Source organism: Equus quagga, chromosome 18 (assembly GCF_021613505.1).
Source record: "Equus quagga isolate Etosha38 chromosome 18, UCLA_HA_Equagga_1.0, whole genome shotgun sequence".
NCBI lineage: Eukaryota > Metazoa > Chordata > Mammalia > Perissodactyla > Equidae > Equus > Equus quagga.
In genome coordinates this window covers 21,565,986-21,583,952 of record NC_060284.1, presented here as the reverse complement: position 1 = coordinate 21,583,952, position 17,967 = coordinate 21,565,986, and the positions used below count along the sequence as shown (strand labels likewise).

Sequence of the window (17,967 nt, the reverse complement as noted above, 5' to 3'; positions counted from 1 at the left end):
GATAAGCCAGTCTAGATGATATATTTACTTAGGTTAAGATATCAGCTCTCTTGGTTTGATCATGGATCTTTGAGATTTGGGTATAATATTTATAAATTATCGCTTACAGACCATCTTTGTGATTCCATTAGATTTCCTTTTAGAGAATTAGTTAATTTCTCTCCTTCTAGGCCAACTTAATATAAAAGTTAACTGTCAATAGATTGTGTGGCATTATGACTATCTCAATTGATAGTATTTTCTGTACCTTGGCAGGAGTTGGACAAGGAGGAAGCCTGTTAGATATCTACATTTATGTATTCCAGGTTAAGTGCAAGCCTGAAATTTGCAGCCAGTGAGAGTGGGAGTAGATGTTGAGGAAAAATAGCTAAAACAGATATTTTGTGTTCGTTAAGAAATGATAGGCTCCATACTTAGTTTGGGAGATGACCCAGCTTATTCAAGGTTATCTTTATAATCAAATAGCAGCTTACAGTTTCAAAGTCATTTTTCACTTTTAATTATTTTCTCACTTTTAATTCAGTTTTCATTTAATTATCACAATGGCCCTATGAAGTAGCGTTCTTATTTTACAGATGAAGAAACTGAAGTTTAGTTGGTCACATATAATGTTCTCTGGTTCTTCCCATACTTTCTCTCAATTCCACACTGCATGTCACTCAAACATCTGCTCCTTCAACATCCATAAAGAAATTTAATCAAAATTTTGATCATCGTTTTATGTAATCTTTTTTATATAAAGTAATTGCATTTGTTATGTAACAACATGCATATAAAATGGCATCATTGACGTTATCACCATATAAAAAGTGGAATGTTGATTTATCAGCTTGTTAGAAATTATGCAGATATAACCATCCTGATAGGAAACTATAATAACATGCAGAATTGTGTCACATACTGCAAATCAAAATTACTGTAATTTCTGCTAGTACTATAAAATTTTTTAATAAAAACTGGAATTATGCAGACAATTTTACCATTGCACAAGAAATTTTCTAGAATTTTTCTGAATTATCCTGGCAATAAGACTGACTATTTTTCCTTTACTCCAACAGGGAAACACTGGCCCCCTTGGCAGAGAAGGTATAATAGGCCCAACAGGTAGAACTGTAAGTTTGTCACAATACAGGTCCTTTTTTTCTTTTACACATTTTTTTCTTTAATCCTATTTCTAGAATAATCCACAAAGGATTACTCTGTGTATTTGAGAAGCAAAAGGCAAAAATAGATGTACATTTTCATCTGGAAGGTGATTCCTGAGAACTTAGATCATATGCATGATGAAAAAGGTGTATACGGGAGGTAGACACCTAAAATTGGAGGTGAGGGGCTGGCCCGGTGGTTCAGTGGTTAAGTGTGCATGTTCTGCTTTGGCACCTCAGGTGTTTGGATCCCAGGTGCGGACATGGCGCCGCTTGGCAAGCCATGCTGTGGTAGGCGTCCCGCATAGAAAGTAGAAGAAGATGGGCATGGATGTTAGCTCAGGGCCAGTCTTCCTCAGCAAAAAGAGGAGGATTGGCGGCAGATGTTAGCTCAGGGCTAATCTTCAAAAAAAAGAAAACAAAACTGGAGAGGAGACAGGAAACCAGAACTGGGGCAGAGAGCAGAGGTTGAGCATCGTGAGGACGGGGTGATCACTAAAGCAATAAAAAGAATCTGTTTTCTGAAGGAGAGAGCATAGCAAAAGAAGTGCAGACAGCCAAGATTCGAGTCTTTGGACATGCCCACTATTAAAAAAAAGAAATAGTTGGTGAGAACAGCAGGATAACCAGAAAAGCACAGGTGAAGATAGATGAGTTTCAAGAAAGGAGTAGTTAACAGTGATCTTTAAGAGAATAAACTGCAGTAGAAGATAGAGTACAGATTGCAGTGAGGAGGGAAGCAGACAAAAATATTTAATAACTTTTCTCAAATTCGCACGCAAACTTCTGGAGTAGGTGTTATTATTTCCTTTTAAGACATGAGGAAACAGATGAGATTTATAGAGGTTCACCTAGTTATTCAAGGTTATACAGCTGGTGAATTACATAGCTGATATTTCTTACTTCAAGACCAGTGCTCTTTCCACCCCTTCCAAGCTATTTCTGGAGAGGAAATTGAGACAGTTAGTAGATGCCAGTGGCTTAAGAAATTTGGCTATGAAATAAAATAGAGAAAGAAGACAGTGGTTGGGAAGGTGGTCCTGGAAGAGTTTTAGAGTATTAACAACAGTGTAAACATACAAAAGACAGAACATGGTAGAAGGGGGCAAATTGAAACTTGGAGAAGAAAGATTCGTTCCCTGCAGGGAAGCAATATTTGGAATCATTTGAACGCGTTATTTATAGAGACACAGAGTGTTAAAATATAAAATGGAGTGCTTCAAGTATTAATTATAACTATTCTCTTTGATAAATTTAGAGAAGAATTCACCACCGAAGTTACTGGATTTTTAATTTTAAAAAGATGAAATATGTAACTCAACATTTCTCTAGATTCTCAGCATTTACCACTCAGAGCTATATAGTCTAAGTGGGAGATTGTAAGTGGGAGAATTCTCATATTTCAGGGGGCGGTTCTTCAGCAAGCTAAGGAACACATACTGTTCTGATTACAGAATGCTTGTTCTCTCTCAAAAATGTGAAATATTAATTGGTCAAGGAAAAGATGATAAAGAAATGGCTCAATTAAAATCTCTTACTGTGTTTTGTTGATACATACTTCTTAAAGGCCCTTATAATATTCAGCATGCACATCAAATTTTTTTCATATTCTGTTTTTTCCATTCTGCAAAGAAACCTCTAAGAAAAGTTCACTATGAAAGAATAAGCATTTGAGAATGGCCAAAACATTGTGAAGAAAATAGTAGTGGGGGATGGGGCTTTTCCAAATAAGAAAACATTACTTCAAAGTCATTGTAAGTGAAACTGTATGGTAGTACAAAGAAATAAGTAAATACAATCATGCTCCACATAAGGACATTACAGTCAATGATGGACCGCATATATGACAGTGGTCACATAAGATTAGTACCATATAGCCTAGGTCTGTAGTAGGCTACACCATCTAGGTTTATGTAAGTACACTCTATGATGGTCACACAACACAATTGCCTAACGATGCATTTCTCAGAACGTATCCCCATTATTAAGTGATGCGTGACTGTCGATCAGTGTAACAGGCTAGAGCCCAGAATTCAATCTCAGAATGTATGGGAATTTAATTATAACCAAAATGGCATATCAGGATGATTTGGACTGCAAGTAATAGAAACACAGAATCAAACTGGCTTTAACAATAAGGAAATTTATATCACATTATGGGAAGCCCAGAGGTAAGAAGGGCTTCAGATGTGGTTAATTTAGTGACTCAATCACATTATCCAAGACCAGGTTCTTTCCTTCTCTCTACTCTGCTCTTCTGAATATTACCTTCATAATTAGGCTTATAGCAAGATGACTACAATTTCTCAGGAATTACATCCAGGTATAATTATCCAAAGTGAAAAAGTGATCTATAGCCCTATCTTGGAAAAAATAAAACTTTTCCCAGAAGTCTCCATTGCATTTTTCCTCGTGTCTGTCAGCTGTATGCCCATTCCTACACCAGTGGCAGGGAAGGGAGATGGAATTACTCTTAGTCCTACTATTGCTGTAAGAAATTGGAACTCTTTTTCGCCCAATTTTTTTTTCAATCTCAGATCAACTTTTAAAGACTTTACTGTAAAAAAATGAAAGAAAAATCTTAGAAAAATTATCTAGAAAACTAAAGTGTAGCTTAGGGGTTGGGAAGACTTTTTCTATTAGATAGGAAATCTGAAAATTATAAAAGAACAGAAAATGTATTTGAATACTTGAAAATTTTCAAGTTTGGTATGGGAAAAGATTCCATAAATAAAAATTATTATAAATTTGGAAAAAGTAATTGCAAAGCATACAACATAAAATTGATTAATGTATAAAGAGCTCTTACAAATTGGTATAAAAAGATGGAAAATTGAAGAACAAATCTAAAAGGTCAATAATTATTTAAAAAGATGCTCTCCTAACTTTTAGTCAGAGAAATGCAAATTAGAGAAATAAGGAGACATGACATCTCACCTCTCGGAAGGGGATATAGGCAGAACAGTACTTGTGTTTTCACCAGTAGAAATGTGAACTACAGCCTTTATGGAAAGATTTTTGTTAAAATATAAGTACATATATCCTTTGACCAAGCAATTCCTCTTTAAGGAATTTGTCCCACAGAAGTAAAAGCACTCAAAACACTAAGGAAATTTTTCAAAGATTTTTTTCACAGAACTGTTTGCATTGGCAAAAAAGCTTGAAATCACATGAATCCTCATCTGTAGAGGAATGGTTGAGTAAATTGTGGTCTAGCCTTTCATCAACTATTATGCAACTATTAAAAAGAATTCATTATGTCTAGTTTGGCTGACTTGCAGTTGTTTTGTGATATATTAAGTGTGAAAAATTGAATGGATGCATAGAAGAATATATAATGTGCTATCAATATTTTAAAATATGACCAATCGTCCCATATATATGTAAATATATTTGTCAATATTTGATTCAAAAAAAACACGAAGAGATATGTACCAAATTGTTCATACTGGACTGGAGGTAGGGAAGAGTGTAAAAAAAAAAGTTCTGTAAAGTTATCTTAAAAATCAGTTTTAAAAAGTTAATATCCTAGTTTAAAATGAGTTAAGGACAAGATAGGAAACACAAAAGAAGTAATGTAAATCGAGAATAAATAATGGGATAGTATTTTTAGCCTGCAAGATTAACAAAGAGTGATAGTACGTGGCATGTATCAGAAGAAATATGAATTCCCATTGATTGCAGGTGTGCATGTAATTTCAAGCAAACTTTCTAGAGGATGATTTTTATGAAAAATTTTAAAGTGTACAGGATATTTATCACAGTATTGTTTGTCATCACAAGAATTAGGAAAAATCTAAGAAATTCAATAAAAATATTATGATATATTAAATACTAGGTAAGCATTATATTTAGAGGAATGTAGATTGTATGGAAGAACATTCATATTATATTGTGAAGGTGTAAATTTGGGTTTCAGGAAAGATGAATGGTATCTCATTTTTAATTAAAAAACATATAATTTCTGCAAAGTTGATCACAAAAATATTAGGAATTTTTTAAACAGTAGGTCCATCCAACAATAGCAGATTACACATTCTCTTCGAGTGCACATGAAACATTCACTAAAATGGACCATATTTGTGGTCCTAAAACAATTTTATTAAACTTAAAAGAGCTGAAGTCATATAAGGTGTGTTCTCTGGCCATAATAAGATTACTAAAAAGCAGTAAACTAGAAAGGTAATAGGAAAGTCTCCAAACACTTGAAAATTAAACCACACACTTCTAAATAATCCATGGATCAAAGAGGAAGTCTCAAGAAAAGTTAGGAAATATTTTGAACTGAATGAAAATGTATACATTGTATCAAAATTTGTGGAATGTCGCTCAGAAGAAGGAATCGAGAGAGAAGATGGGCAAGAAAGAGGAAACCACCCTAGAAACAAGGTTTTCAAAGGCTGAGGGAAACAAATATTAGAAGACTTTAACTTGGTAATTTTCTTTCCAGATTGTTTTGTATTTGATTATCAGATCAGCTGTTCTGACTTAATCCAATAAACAGGGAGCTTGCATCCTTGTCTCCCTTTAAGGCGGAGCTAGGGATAGCAAAACACAGCACGGATGAATCAATAGACTGTTTTGCTTTGCTTAACTTAGAAGAAGAAAAGTAGAGTTTGTATAAATTTACTGAACAAGTCTGCTAGATAGAAAAAACGTTTCTGTTTACAGCCTCACCTACATTGGATAAATGACTATCAATAACACTAAACTAATATTTTTCTTCTTTTAGGGACCCAGAGGTGAAAAAGGCTTTAGAGGTGAAACTGTAAGTTTAAGTAAATTTGTGGTTATAATATCACTTGTCACCAGGCTGTAAGCACCATGAAAGCAAGGACTTTGTTTGGTTTTTTTCTTTAGTATGTGTCTGATACTTATGAACAAAAATAAAATTATAGTTTTAAGGAAGTAGATACCACTGCAATGTGGTATATTGCAGTGAAACCTGATAAGCCCTAAACATGTTTAAGAACCTGCCAGTCACATTCTTCCCAGATGACTGTGTGGAAGGGGATATTTGTCTTGTCAGGCGTCAGGAAAGGAGGTGTGAGCCTTTTTCACCAGTGCCAGAACAAGGACATTGCCAAGTCGCTTAGGTATATTCCCACTATGTCCAGCCAGCAGTCAGCACCCACAAGGGCTGCAGAGCAGAAGCAAATCTTCAGTCGTGTATTTCAGCCACCTGGACACGGTGATGAGAGGCTGGGCAAAAGGTCCACAGCACTTTTGGGACTTAAGTGGCTTTTACTGGCACTTGTGTTTCCTACCTTTCTGGGATGTTAATTTTTCCGAGTTAAAGAGGATATTTTGTAAAGCGGCCATTCTCCCAGCAGAGATCCTGCTGAACTTATTGAAGCAGCAGCCATAAACAGAGAGATACTCATCTTGACCGTGCAGTCTAAAGATAATTTGCTCAAGGTGGACTTGCTGATGTATTTTAGCCTCACACAACTGCCACCCATGGACGTAATACCTAGTACCTACACCTAGTACAATGCCTGGCAGCTGTTCGTCAGTCTTTCCTTAAATCCCGCTTACCAGAGAGGCTTTTTCTGACTAGCCTGTGTAAAATAGCAGTGCCCCCGCCTGCCTGAGACTCCCTCTCTTTCCTTAACCTGTTTCCTTATCACCTGGCATATTACATATTTATTTGGTATTTTGCTTATTATAGTTCCCCTCACCAGAATGTAGGCTGCATGACACAAATGTTTTGTCTGTTGTTTGTTTTAATGCTGTGTCCTCAACTCCTGAGACAGTTTCTGTCTTATAATTGGTATTTAATAAATATTTAATAAAGTAAGTGGTGAATGCATTAGAGAAGATATGAGGTTTTGGGACGTGATAGTTGTCTTTAAATATTTGAAAGGAAGAGAGAATATGTATGTGAGTAGCTCTAGAGGATAAAATTAAAATGATTTATTTATTGAATTGAATTTTCCATTTCTGTGCTTATCTCCCTGAGAGATGATAAGGTCGATGAGGGCATGAAGCATTTGATACCATCTAATTCCCAGCCTATTATAGTAACTAGCACATAATTAGCACAGAATAGATACTGAGTGACTAAATGGATGGAATGCTGAGGCTGATTTTGGCTCAATAGAATAATGAGCTGTCTAATGTAATAATGAACTGCTTTAAAACAAGGTCGTTTTGTGAGATAGTGAGTGCCTGTCACTAGAAACCTAGTGACTCTCTCTCTGTTACTGGATTGGTTTTCCTACACTGAGTAGAGAATTAGAATATATATCGTTAAAGTCCTTTCCAGCTGTAAGAGCCTATGATGCTACCTACACAAAAGAAAAATAAATAGCCCCTCGACACCGTGAAAGAACAAACAAAGGCATAGAACATAAAGAAGAGTTCTTTAAAGCAGAGGTAGTTCCCGTCAGGTCTAATCCCATTCCGAATCCATCCACTCCTTCTTCATCACCGGCATCCTCGTCCAGGTCGCCATGATGTCTGCCCTGAAATCCTGACTGCTTTCTGTTCCTTCCTCTTTCCCACTACAATCCATTCTCTACCTAGCAACGAGAGTGATACGGTTAAAGCATAAATCAGATTATTTCACTCTCCTCTTTAAAACCTCCCTAAGACTCCTTCTTGCACTTGAAAGAAAATCTCAATTCCTTACCTTGGTCTACATGAACTGGCTCTGTTTACTTCTTCAAACTCATGATGTACCACTTTCTCCGCCAACCGCACTCACCTTCTTTCTATTCTTGGGAACACGGCTTCCTTTTACTAGAAAGTTCTTTCACCTACCCTTCAAATGACTGGTTCTTATGTGATTATTCAGGTCTCTGCTCAAGTATCATCTTAGAGTAGCCTTCCTTGATCGCCCTGCCTCCTTAACAGTTGGCACTGTTTGAAGTTATTTGTTTTCTGTCTTCTCTGCTAGAATATAAACTTCATGAGAGCAGTGAACCTTGTGTGATACACTGGTTATCAGTGTCCAGAGCAGAACCTATCATGTAGTAGGAAATATTTGAGAAATGAATTGATAAATAAATAAAGTTGCCTAAAATTAAAGTTAACTATTTCCCATTCTAGCTGGTAAAGTAGTGTTTCCTGAATTAATATACTTATTGGTCTATGGCCCTGTGGGTCACCATAGTTCTCTTCATAAATAAGATGCAAACTCCCAGTACACAAGTCAGGACACGGTGGCATTTAGTATAGGCAGTAAAATTAGCCACTGAAAAAAACAATTAACTGGCACGTTAGAATTGTTAGTTTATTCTGTGTTTATTGTTGAATAACTGATACTAAATAATCTTTTTAGAAATAAGAGGATACAATTAGTAAAAAATAAAATCGTAGCTCATAGCAGAAATAATATCCTAGCGTCAATCATCTTTGAAAAGGATGTTGACAAAACATCACAACTTGAAACATATAACTTAAAGCCACAGAAGTAGAAAAAAATAGAGACCAATCCCAGCGTGCATTTTTAGATTAGCTGCTTCATTTTTATGACTTATAATTTAAAGCCTTAGAAGTAGAAAAAATAGAGAGAGGATAATCTCAGCATATGAATTTTTAGTTTAGCTGTGTCATTTTTGTAGCATATTATTTAATGAAAGTAAAATGTTGAAGAAAATGAGAATATTTTCTCAAATTACGTCTGAGTTAATGTCTTCACAATTCTTGATTACCAGAATTATCTTATTTGCCTCCAATTTGAAAGTGAGGAGGATGGTTGAAGCATTATAAGGAAAAACTAAGTTATAGGAAAATCTATCATAAATATTAACAAATTAAGAATTTAAAGCATATATGTATATGATTCTTCTTTAAATTCATAGATAGTATAATTCATTAAAATGAAAAATTATGAAACTCTTTTAATTCAAGTACATTTTCTCTTACATTCGTACAAACTTCAAATTTAAAATTCCCGACTTGTATGCATGTGTGTACCTTCTTTCTCCAGATACAAAACATGAGGAAGAAAATTGATGACAGGCTTGAAAATCACAATTCTAAAGTGAATCTTGGAGATTATCTTCACCAAACCTGTTATGTTACAGTTGAGGTATCTGAGATCTGAACGAGCAGCAGCTCACTCAAAGACATACAGCTGATTAGGTCCAGGGAGAGACCAGAGCCCAGCTCACCCAAGTCCCACACCGTTGTGCTTTTCTATTAATCATAGTACCTCTCAGAAACTAAGGATTAGGAGCAACTTGGGTGAGCAAGATGGTGTATACATACCCCTCACCTACATTAAGAGTAGCCCAGCCACCCACATGACAGATTCCGCATGAACATCTTCCTGATTTGTGGTAACCATGCCTTATAATTCACTGATTCCGTCCTGATTACATTACTGTCTAAGAAGTCTTATTTAATATTACTAAAATTCCAATTAAACTCTCTAAACTAGTGAGCCCTTTTGTTCCCCCCCTCCCTAGGAGACATTTTGGCAATATGTGGAGACATTTTTGATTGTCACAACAAGGGAAAAGGGGGAGTTGTTAGTGACATCTAGTGGGTAGAAACCAAGGATGCTGCTAAACATCCTACAGTGCAAGCTTCTCAATTTATGAATAAGAAAAGGGAAGCTACTTGTACCTAAGCCAGCTTACATAAAGATCATGAAACTAAATCAAGATTACATTTACACAGACCTAGCCCTGATGGCCTAGTGATTAAAGTTCAGCGCCCTCTGCTTCAGCAGCCGAGGTTCGGTTCCTGGGCGTGGAACCAAACCAGTTGTCCATCAGTAGCTACACTGTGGCAGCAGCTCACATAGAAGGACTTACAACTAAAATATGCAACTATGTACTGGGGCTTTGGGGGGAAAAAAAAAGAGAGAGGAAGATTGGCAACAGATGTTAGCTCAGTGGGAATCTTTCCCAGCAAAAAAAAGGAAAAGATTATATTTACATAAAGGAAAAGTCTAACATACTCAGATTCAAGGACATACACTTATTAGTATTTTTAAAGTCCAATGAAAACATATGTTACTTTTGGAGGATCATATGTAAATTCTAGGATTAAATAGAGAGAGTGTCGGTGCCTGCCTGGTGGTGCAGCTGTTAAGTACGCACGTTCCGCTTCTGCCGCCCGGGGTTCACAGGGTTGGATCCGGGTGCAGACGTGGCAGCACTTGGCAAGCCATGCTGTGGTAGGTGTCCCACATATAAAGTAGAGGAAGATGGGCACGGATGTTCACTCAGGGCCAGTCTTCCTCAGCAAAAAGAGGAGGATTGGTGGCAGCAGTTAGCTCAGGGCTAATCTTCCTCAAAAAAAAATAAATAAAGAGAGTGTCTGTTTTCAGAGGTAGTGCTGTTACTATAGCCAAATAACCACTATAACCATTCACATTAATTTGGTTCCCCTTTAGGAAATTAACATAGACAATCATAGTTTTATTATAAACTGCTTTAGATGCTTTTTTATATACTATCTAGAAAGAGTGAATCACTTTTCCTTCATGGTAGGTCAGCTAGAGGAATAAAAAAGAAGTAATAAATGTCATATTGCTAAAATAATATTTTGTTTTACTTGGCTAATTGCCTTATTCTAGTAGCTGTTTCACTGAGGTTGTCCTGCCCTGTCATGTTTGGTTTGAAGTATTTCATTTGATTGTATTTGTGGTGATCTGACTTGTTCGGGGTAACAAGCTGAAATGAACTCAAAATCAGCAGTAGAAATAGTTTCCTCTTTCTATGATAAATTCCTCTTTCAAAGTCAAAGATAAGATATATATTTTGTACTGAACCATCAGTGAGATTTTGCAGATGTCATAAATATGCTAAGTGGGGTGAAATGTCAGCTGTTTATTTTTACAATGTTGATCCAGAATGGAGAAACTTACATAGCCAAATTCACTCTGAGCCTCTGTATATTTAAAAGGCTATCTCCAACACTGATGTTTCTGAAACTTATGCAGCTGCTGAGGTACAAGTTTTGCACAATTTCTACTTTAAATTGTAATCATAAACTATGCAAATGAAGAAATGTCCAACAGGCATGGTGTTGGAGCACTCTATGCTTTTTTAGTTATATGCGCTGTTTGTTCTAGTTTTCACAGTGTATTTAGAATCAACAACTTGGCAATAAAAGATACTTAATACAAGCCAGGCATAGCATCAACATTATTCAAAACTCAGCTGAAGATAAATTTTGCTTTGCCATCTTTCAACCATAATCTAAATTTGACTCAATGCAGTTTTACCATTCAATTGACCATCAAGTAAGTTAAATTTTGAGCAGATATTCTTAACAGTGGTTACTGTTGTTTTAATTTGAAAAATGTCAACATGATTTTTCACATTTTACTGAACACATTTTAACCATTCTAATTTCTGAATTAATACTAGTTAATTTTAACATTATTCACTCATTCATTTAGTAACAGTTTTTGAATGCCTCCTGTGTATTAGGCACTGCTCTTATTCCAGAAAATGAAAAGGTGACTAAGATACTTTTAAGGGCCCCTAGGGGCTTTCCAATGTATTATGTACTATAGAGTGCAGAAGTGGTTACTTGAGCAGGAGGGAGGTGTCGTGGGGGGTAGGCAAGGTGGGTATAGAGTTTTAAAGAAGTAGTAGAAGAGGAATGTGGAAGTAAACAGATAGAAAGGTAAGAAGGCGCATTCCTGGTCACGCAAATAGCAGACGAAAGAGAATGCAAGTGCAAGTGCGAAGGAACTTGGAAGATTCGGAGACGTACGTGTAGTTGGTTGTGGGTGTGTCGGGGAGAGCAAGTGGAAGCGAGGCCCAGACCTTGAGGAAGAAGCGGGAATGCGCCTTGACTAAGAATGTGTACTTTTGTATCCAGTTGACTTGGATTTTAATCCTAGCTCTGCCCCTCATTGACTGGTTACTTGACCGTTCCATTTTTTAACTGTAAAATGTAATTATAGCACACAACTTGGCATACAGTGAGTTCTCAGTAAATGAGCACACAACTTGGCATATAGTGAGTTCTCAATAACTGGTAGCTATCACTGTTAAGAAGTTTATACTTTATCCTCTAAGCAGTAAAGGGCCGTTGAATGATTTTAACTGAATAACGACATGATCAGATTTCCATTTTAAATGTAGAATGTAGTTAGCATAGTAGAGAGAATAAAGTCAGGAAGTCAAATTAGGAGTCTAGGCAAAACATGATGTCTCAGTCAGCTAGGGTGCTATAACAAATTGCCATGGACTGGATGGCTTACACAGCAAACATTTATTTCTCACTTCTGGAGGCTAGAAAGTCCAAGATCAAGCTGCTGGAAGAGTCACATCTAGTTGAAGATCCTCTTCCTGGTTTGCAGATGGCCGGCTGCCTTTGCCTTCCTGCTATGTCTTCACGTGGTGGAGAGAGATCATCTCTCTGGTGTCTCTTCTTCTAATGGCACTGTCATTCCTAAGGGCTCCACATGATCTAATTACGTCCCAAAGACCCCACCTTCACATACCGTCATATTGGAGATTAGGGCTTCAATATGGATTTGGGGGGGACACGAACATTCAGTCAATAGCACATGATTAGCACTAAACTAAGACAGTTGCTTTGAGGATGGAGAAGTAGCATTTTGGAGAGCCTTGGAGGTGAAATCAACAATAACAGGTAACCAAATTATAGGTGGATTTTGAAGGAAAAGGAGACGTCAAAAAACACCGAAGTTTCCATCTTTGACAATTAGGTGGATGGAATATAGAAATAACAGGAAAAACAAACTTAGGCAGTATTAACATTTTTAAATGTTACATTTATAATAGTTAATTAAAATGAATAAATTCAGTTTCTAGTAATATCAGTAAAACATGAAAATAAATATCCAGCTTGTTCTTGAATGTGGCTAGTCATAGCTAAGTGCAAGAGCATGAAACAACTTTGAATCTTATGACTTGCCTCACACAGACAGGCAATGATAGAAGTTGAATCTTAATTGCCTTGTTTATACTAAACCAAAAGCGTAATGTGTAAGTAATGTCTCTATTTCTTCTAGGGTCCCCAAGGACCAAGAGGTCACCCAGGGCCTCCAGTGAGTTTATTTACATTTATGTCTGTTTACCACTGATGCTTGTATCTTACGTGGTTTGAGATAGCTACTAAATAAATACTTTGTAAAATTTGTTGTTATAGGGTCCACCTGGAGCACCAGGCCCAAGAGTAAGTTTTCTTGGTTTTATCATATTATCTTATTATATCATATTAACTTTTAAAAGCTCCTTCTATTAACTCCCTGTTGAAAGGTGTCCCTCTTGCCTGCCTCTGTTCTTTTTGCTAATATGATATAGAGCCTTCCCAACTACAATAACTTAAGGTTTAAGCCTCAGACTCCTTGTCTATAAAGTGGGGATGGTATGTCTTACTCTCTTGGGTGAGTTTGAATTTTAAATAAGAAGTAAAGCACTCAGCACAGTGCCTGACATAATAAGTGCCCCCAAAATACCAGCTCCCTCCATTTCTTTCTACTTCTGGCTCCTAGCTCTTCTTTTTCTTTTTTTTTTTCCTTCTTCTTTTTTTTTTTTTTTTTGAGGAAGATTGGCCCTGAGCTAACATCGGTTGCCAATTCTCCTCTCCTTGCTGAGGAAGACTGGCCCTGAGTGAACATCCGTGCCCATCTTCCTCTACTTTATATGTGGGATGCCTACCACAGCATAGCTTTACCAAGTGGTGCCATGTCCACACCCGGGATCCAAACTGGCGAACCCTGGGCCGCTGAAGCGGGATGTGTGCACTTAACTGCTGCACCACCGGGCCGGCCCCTCTCCTTTTTCAAACGTTCTTTTTTGCCAACCAGTTTTTCACTTTGAAGGCTTGACATGAATCCTTCTCAGTTGCTGATGGCTGTAGAAGCCCTCAGACTTATCATGTATTTGCTTGTTACCTTTTACAACCCAAAACTTGCTACTTGTATCTTTGAGGCAATGCTTCTATTGCCTCATTATTCCATATGCTGCTCTGTTGTCCTTTGGATCTCTGACCATCTAGTTGGTGGATCACTGCGGTCTACTCTCAGCAGGCCAGGAACTCTTCATTCCCCTCAGCTTTTCCTTGGGGCAAGGAATAACTTTCAAACAAAGTGCTACAAGGGAGATTGTCCCCTTGGAAATGGAAGACCTATTTCTCTATGATTTTTTAAATTACGCTGCATTTCTGGCCATCTGATTGACGGGGGTTGAAAGCTTCCCTGATGTAAATATCAATGAGAATGTCTTTCTTTAAATTTTCTAATTACTGTCCACTTCTCTGTTCTTCCTGTCCTCTGGATCCCCACAATGCATGAGTTACAAGTACCCTCATCCGTCGCCTTCCCACCTTGTAATGACTTTGATATATCAAAGCTACCTTCCTAAGAAAGGACAAGTTCTGAAAGATTTTACATTGGCAAATCAGAGGTGTTTAATGAAAAGTTGCCCAAGCTTTGGGCACTCTATCCCTGTCTCACTTGGAAAATGTTTCTATACAACCAAATGAACTAGGACACGTGAGAGGTCTTTGCTCTGAGCAAAATGTGGATAAGAATATATACTTTCAGTAATTATTAGGAGGATTAAATGAGAAAATACACGTGCTTGACACATTATAGATACTCAATAAATGTTAGTTTCTTTGTTTCCTTCTTTTCTCCCTTTCTCTCCTTCCTGTCTTCCTTCTTCTTGGCCGATATGAAACCCAGTTTCCTTGTACTCTCTTTCTGGGACTTGGAGAGTCCGTTGTAGAGAAGTGGCAGAATAGCCTTGAGAATAAGACTTCTAGAGCAGAAGTTTAAACGTCAATGAGAAAACACCTACATATATACTTTCTAAAGTCAACTTATGATCATATCTTCTGTGAAACTCATCTTAATTCCTTCCCCCCATCACACTACAAGAGAGAACTGACCACTTCCCCTCCTTCATCCATACTCATTTATTTTTATATCAGTCTCCTTCTATTAGACTGAACTCTCTGAAGGTAAAGACTATTTTTTTAATTTCTTTTTCATTCAAGCCCTTAACATCTGTTAAATGAATGAATAAATTAGTCCAAAAAGCAAGTGGCATCTCTTAGAAAATGTCAGTGGGAATCTTCCAAAATAGAAGACTTTACTTGCAAGGAAACAATGTCTAGAATGGAATAGGATCATAAAATTAGAGATAGAAGTCCTCTTAGTAACTATTCAGCATTTGTTTCAGACTGTGAGTTGTGATTCCTTAATCAGTGGATCATGAGAGCAGTTCAGTGAGTTTCATTCAGCATTATTTCGAAATGAAATCAAGTGAAATAGAATAGGAAAAAAATTGGGCGAGTGACTGCTTAATAGGTACAAGCTTTCTTTTAGAGGTCGTGAAAATGTTCTGAAATTAAATAGTGGTAATGATTGCAAAACATAGTGAATATGCCAGAAGCAACTGAATCATACACTTTAAAATGGTGAATTTTATTTTATGTGAATTTTACCTGAATAGAAAAAAGGCAAAAAAAAAACCCACAAAAATTTGTATATTACCACTAGTAAGAATAAATATGGTTCTGTAAATCTTTTCGGTTCAATATATGTATGTTTGCACAAACCTTGTCATGATGTAAAAATGTATTTCTTACTGTATATCAAGATAAGAAAAGTTTGAAAACCTCCAATCTAGTCCAACCCCCTCTTTTTAAGACCTATGGAAATAAAGTAATTTTCCCAAGTTCCTAAAGTAGAATAGCTAATAGGAAATGTTTCAGGAAAAGGGATCTATATTGATGGCGCTTTTGAAAGTGAGGATATTATCAGGATGGTAGCCAGACCTCCGTGCACATAATAAGATATTTAGAAAGTAACGAAGAAATCTCTAGCAGGATGTCAAAGTTAACCAAAAATGATTGGTGAGATAAAGGGAAGAAAGGATGGGTATGTTTGTCTGTGTGTGAGGTAAGGGTGGAAACAATAATCATTAAAAATTATTAAATAAGAAAAGGAGTTTTCAACTGATTTATTCCAATTAATGGGTCAACTGTGAAACCTGGATTAGTGAATGTAGAGGTTATAGCTGCTAGTATAGTCTTGGTTCCCTAGAACAAGCAATTACTCCACCATGGAGAGGGGCATGCCCTGAAATCGATTCCTATCCCACCAGTGTTTTCACTATCTGGTGATCTGGATAGTAACACTTCTCCTCAAAATACTGGAGTGCCCAGACTAGATCTACATGTCATTCGAATAAATTGGGAGAGAATTGTGAAGATTACATTCCCCTAAGGTATAATAAATCCTAATTGCCCTCATTAGTCCCAACAATCTGGTTACTTCTTATTCTCTGTTTTCTATTTTATGTGCACGTTTTTATATACCTTAAGTGATTTTCATGTGAGAACGTGTTCTCTCTAACTAGAGTACGTGGAGGAAGCTGTTTTTTGGATTCCCTCACTGCACCTAATGAAAGTTTTACACTCAAATGTAGGCGTTAAGATGTTGCTGAATGACTTCCCAGGCAAATTCTCTTAATACAGTCTCTCTGGGCCTGCTTTGCCTAAAGGCTACCTTTGGAAGAAAGTTGTTAAATCAACAAATTGAATGCCTACTATGTGCCAGGCATGAGTTGGGTTTTGGGAATACACTGGGGATTATAGGAATATGGATATTACCAAGAAAATTCGTGAGTGTCCAAGTGTTATGACATTTCTTTTCTTTCTAATGCCTGTTGAAAAAACATTGCCTTTTCATTGAGTTGACGTTTAGACTGATGGATGTTAAAATTGCTGGTATCTTAGCATGAATCAGGTACCAAACTCTACACTACTAATCTACTAAAAGTCATTGTATTCTTCACTGCCACACACTCACAGAGCATAAAACATGGTCATTTCACTTAAGAATATCCTGCAATTAATTCATCCAGTCCTTTGTTGATGGGCATTTGTTTTCAATCTTTTGCTAGTACAAACAGCACAAATGTCCTGTCCATATACATATCATTTTACAGAACATCTGTAGGACCAATTCCTGGAAATAGGATGGTTAGAGATAAGGGATAATGAGCACATTTATTTATTATTTCTAATTGTAGTAAGATATAAATAACATAAAATTTACTGGTTTAACCATTTTTATGTGTACAGTTCAGTGGCCTTAAGTACATTCACATTGTTGTGCAGCTGTCACCGCCACTCATCCCCAGAACTTTTGTCATCTTCCCAAACTGAAACTCTGTACCCATTAAACAGCAATTCCCCCATCCCTCCCTTTCCCCAGCTCCTGGCAGCCACCATTCTACTTTCTATCTCTCTTAATTTGACTACTCTAAGTACCTCATATAAGTGGAGTCATACATATTTGTCCTTTTTTGACCAGCTTATTTCACTCAGCATAATGTCTTCAAGGTTCATCCATGTTGTAGCATGTGTCAGAATTTTTTTCCTTTTTAAGGCTGTATTATATTCCATTGTATATGTATGCACCACATTTTATTTATTCGGGTGGACACTTGGGTTGCTTCTATCTTTTGGTTAATGTGGATAATGCTGCTGTGAACATCAGTGTACTAGGATCTGTTTGAGTCCCTGCTTTCAGTTCATTTTAGTATACACCCAGAAGTGGAATTGCTGGATCATATAGTAATTCTATGTTTAATTTCTGGAGGAACTGCTATACTGTTTTCCACGGCAACTGCACCATTTCACATTCCCACCAGCACTGCACAATGTTCCAACTTCTCCACATCCTAATCAACACTGTTATATTCTGGTTTTTTGTTAATAATAATGGATGTGAGGTGGTATCTAACATTGTTTTGATTTGCATTTCCCTGATGATTAGTGATGTTGGGCATCTTTTCATGTGCTTATTGGCTTATATATATTCTTTGAAAAAGTGTCTTTGCAAGTCTTTTGCCCATTTTTTAAT

General features: G+C 36.7%; 1 protein-coding gene across 9 annotated transcripts in view; it reads left to right on the top strand.

The window, feature by feature from the left end:
- Positions 1–17,967, top strand: part of COL24A1 (collagen type XXIV alpha 1 chain) — a 348,320-nt gene that overhangs the window by 307,628 nt on the left and 22,725 nt on the right. For 7 of the 9 annotated variants that reach the window (XM_046645896.1, XM_046645897.1, XM_046645900.1 and 4 more), the window contains 4 exons: positions 1,059–1,112; positions 5,878–5,913; positions 13,099–13,134; positions 13,236–13,262. In XM_046645896.1, the coding sequence (XP_046501852.1) occupies positions 1,059–1,112; positions 5,878–5,913; positions 13,099–13,134; positions 13,236–13,262 (153 nt within the window). Of the gene's footprint in view, positions 1–1,058; positions 1,113–5,877; positions 5,914–13,098; positions 13,135–13,235; positions 13,263–17,967 lie in introns of those variants that run through there. The other 2 variants (XR_006886072.1, XM_046645899.1) reach the window with 2 other exon arrangements.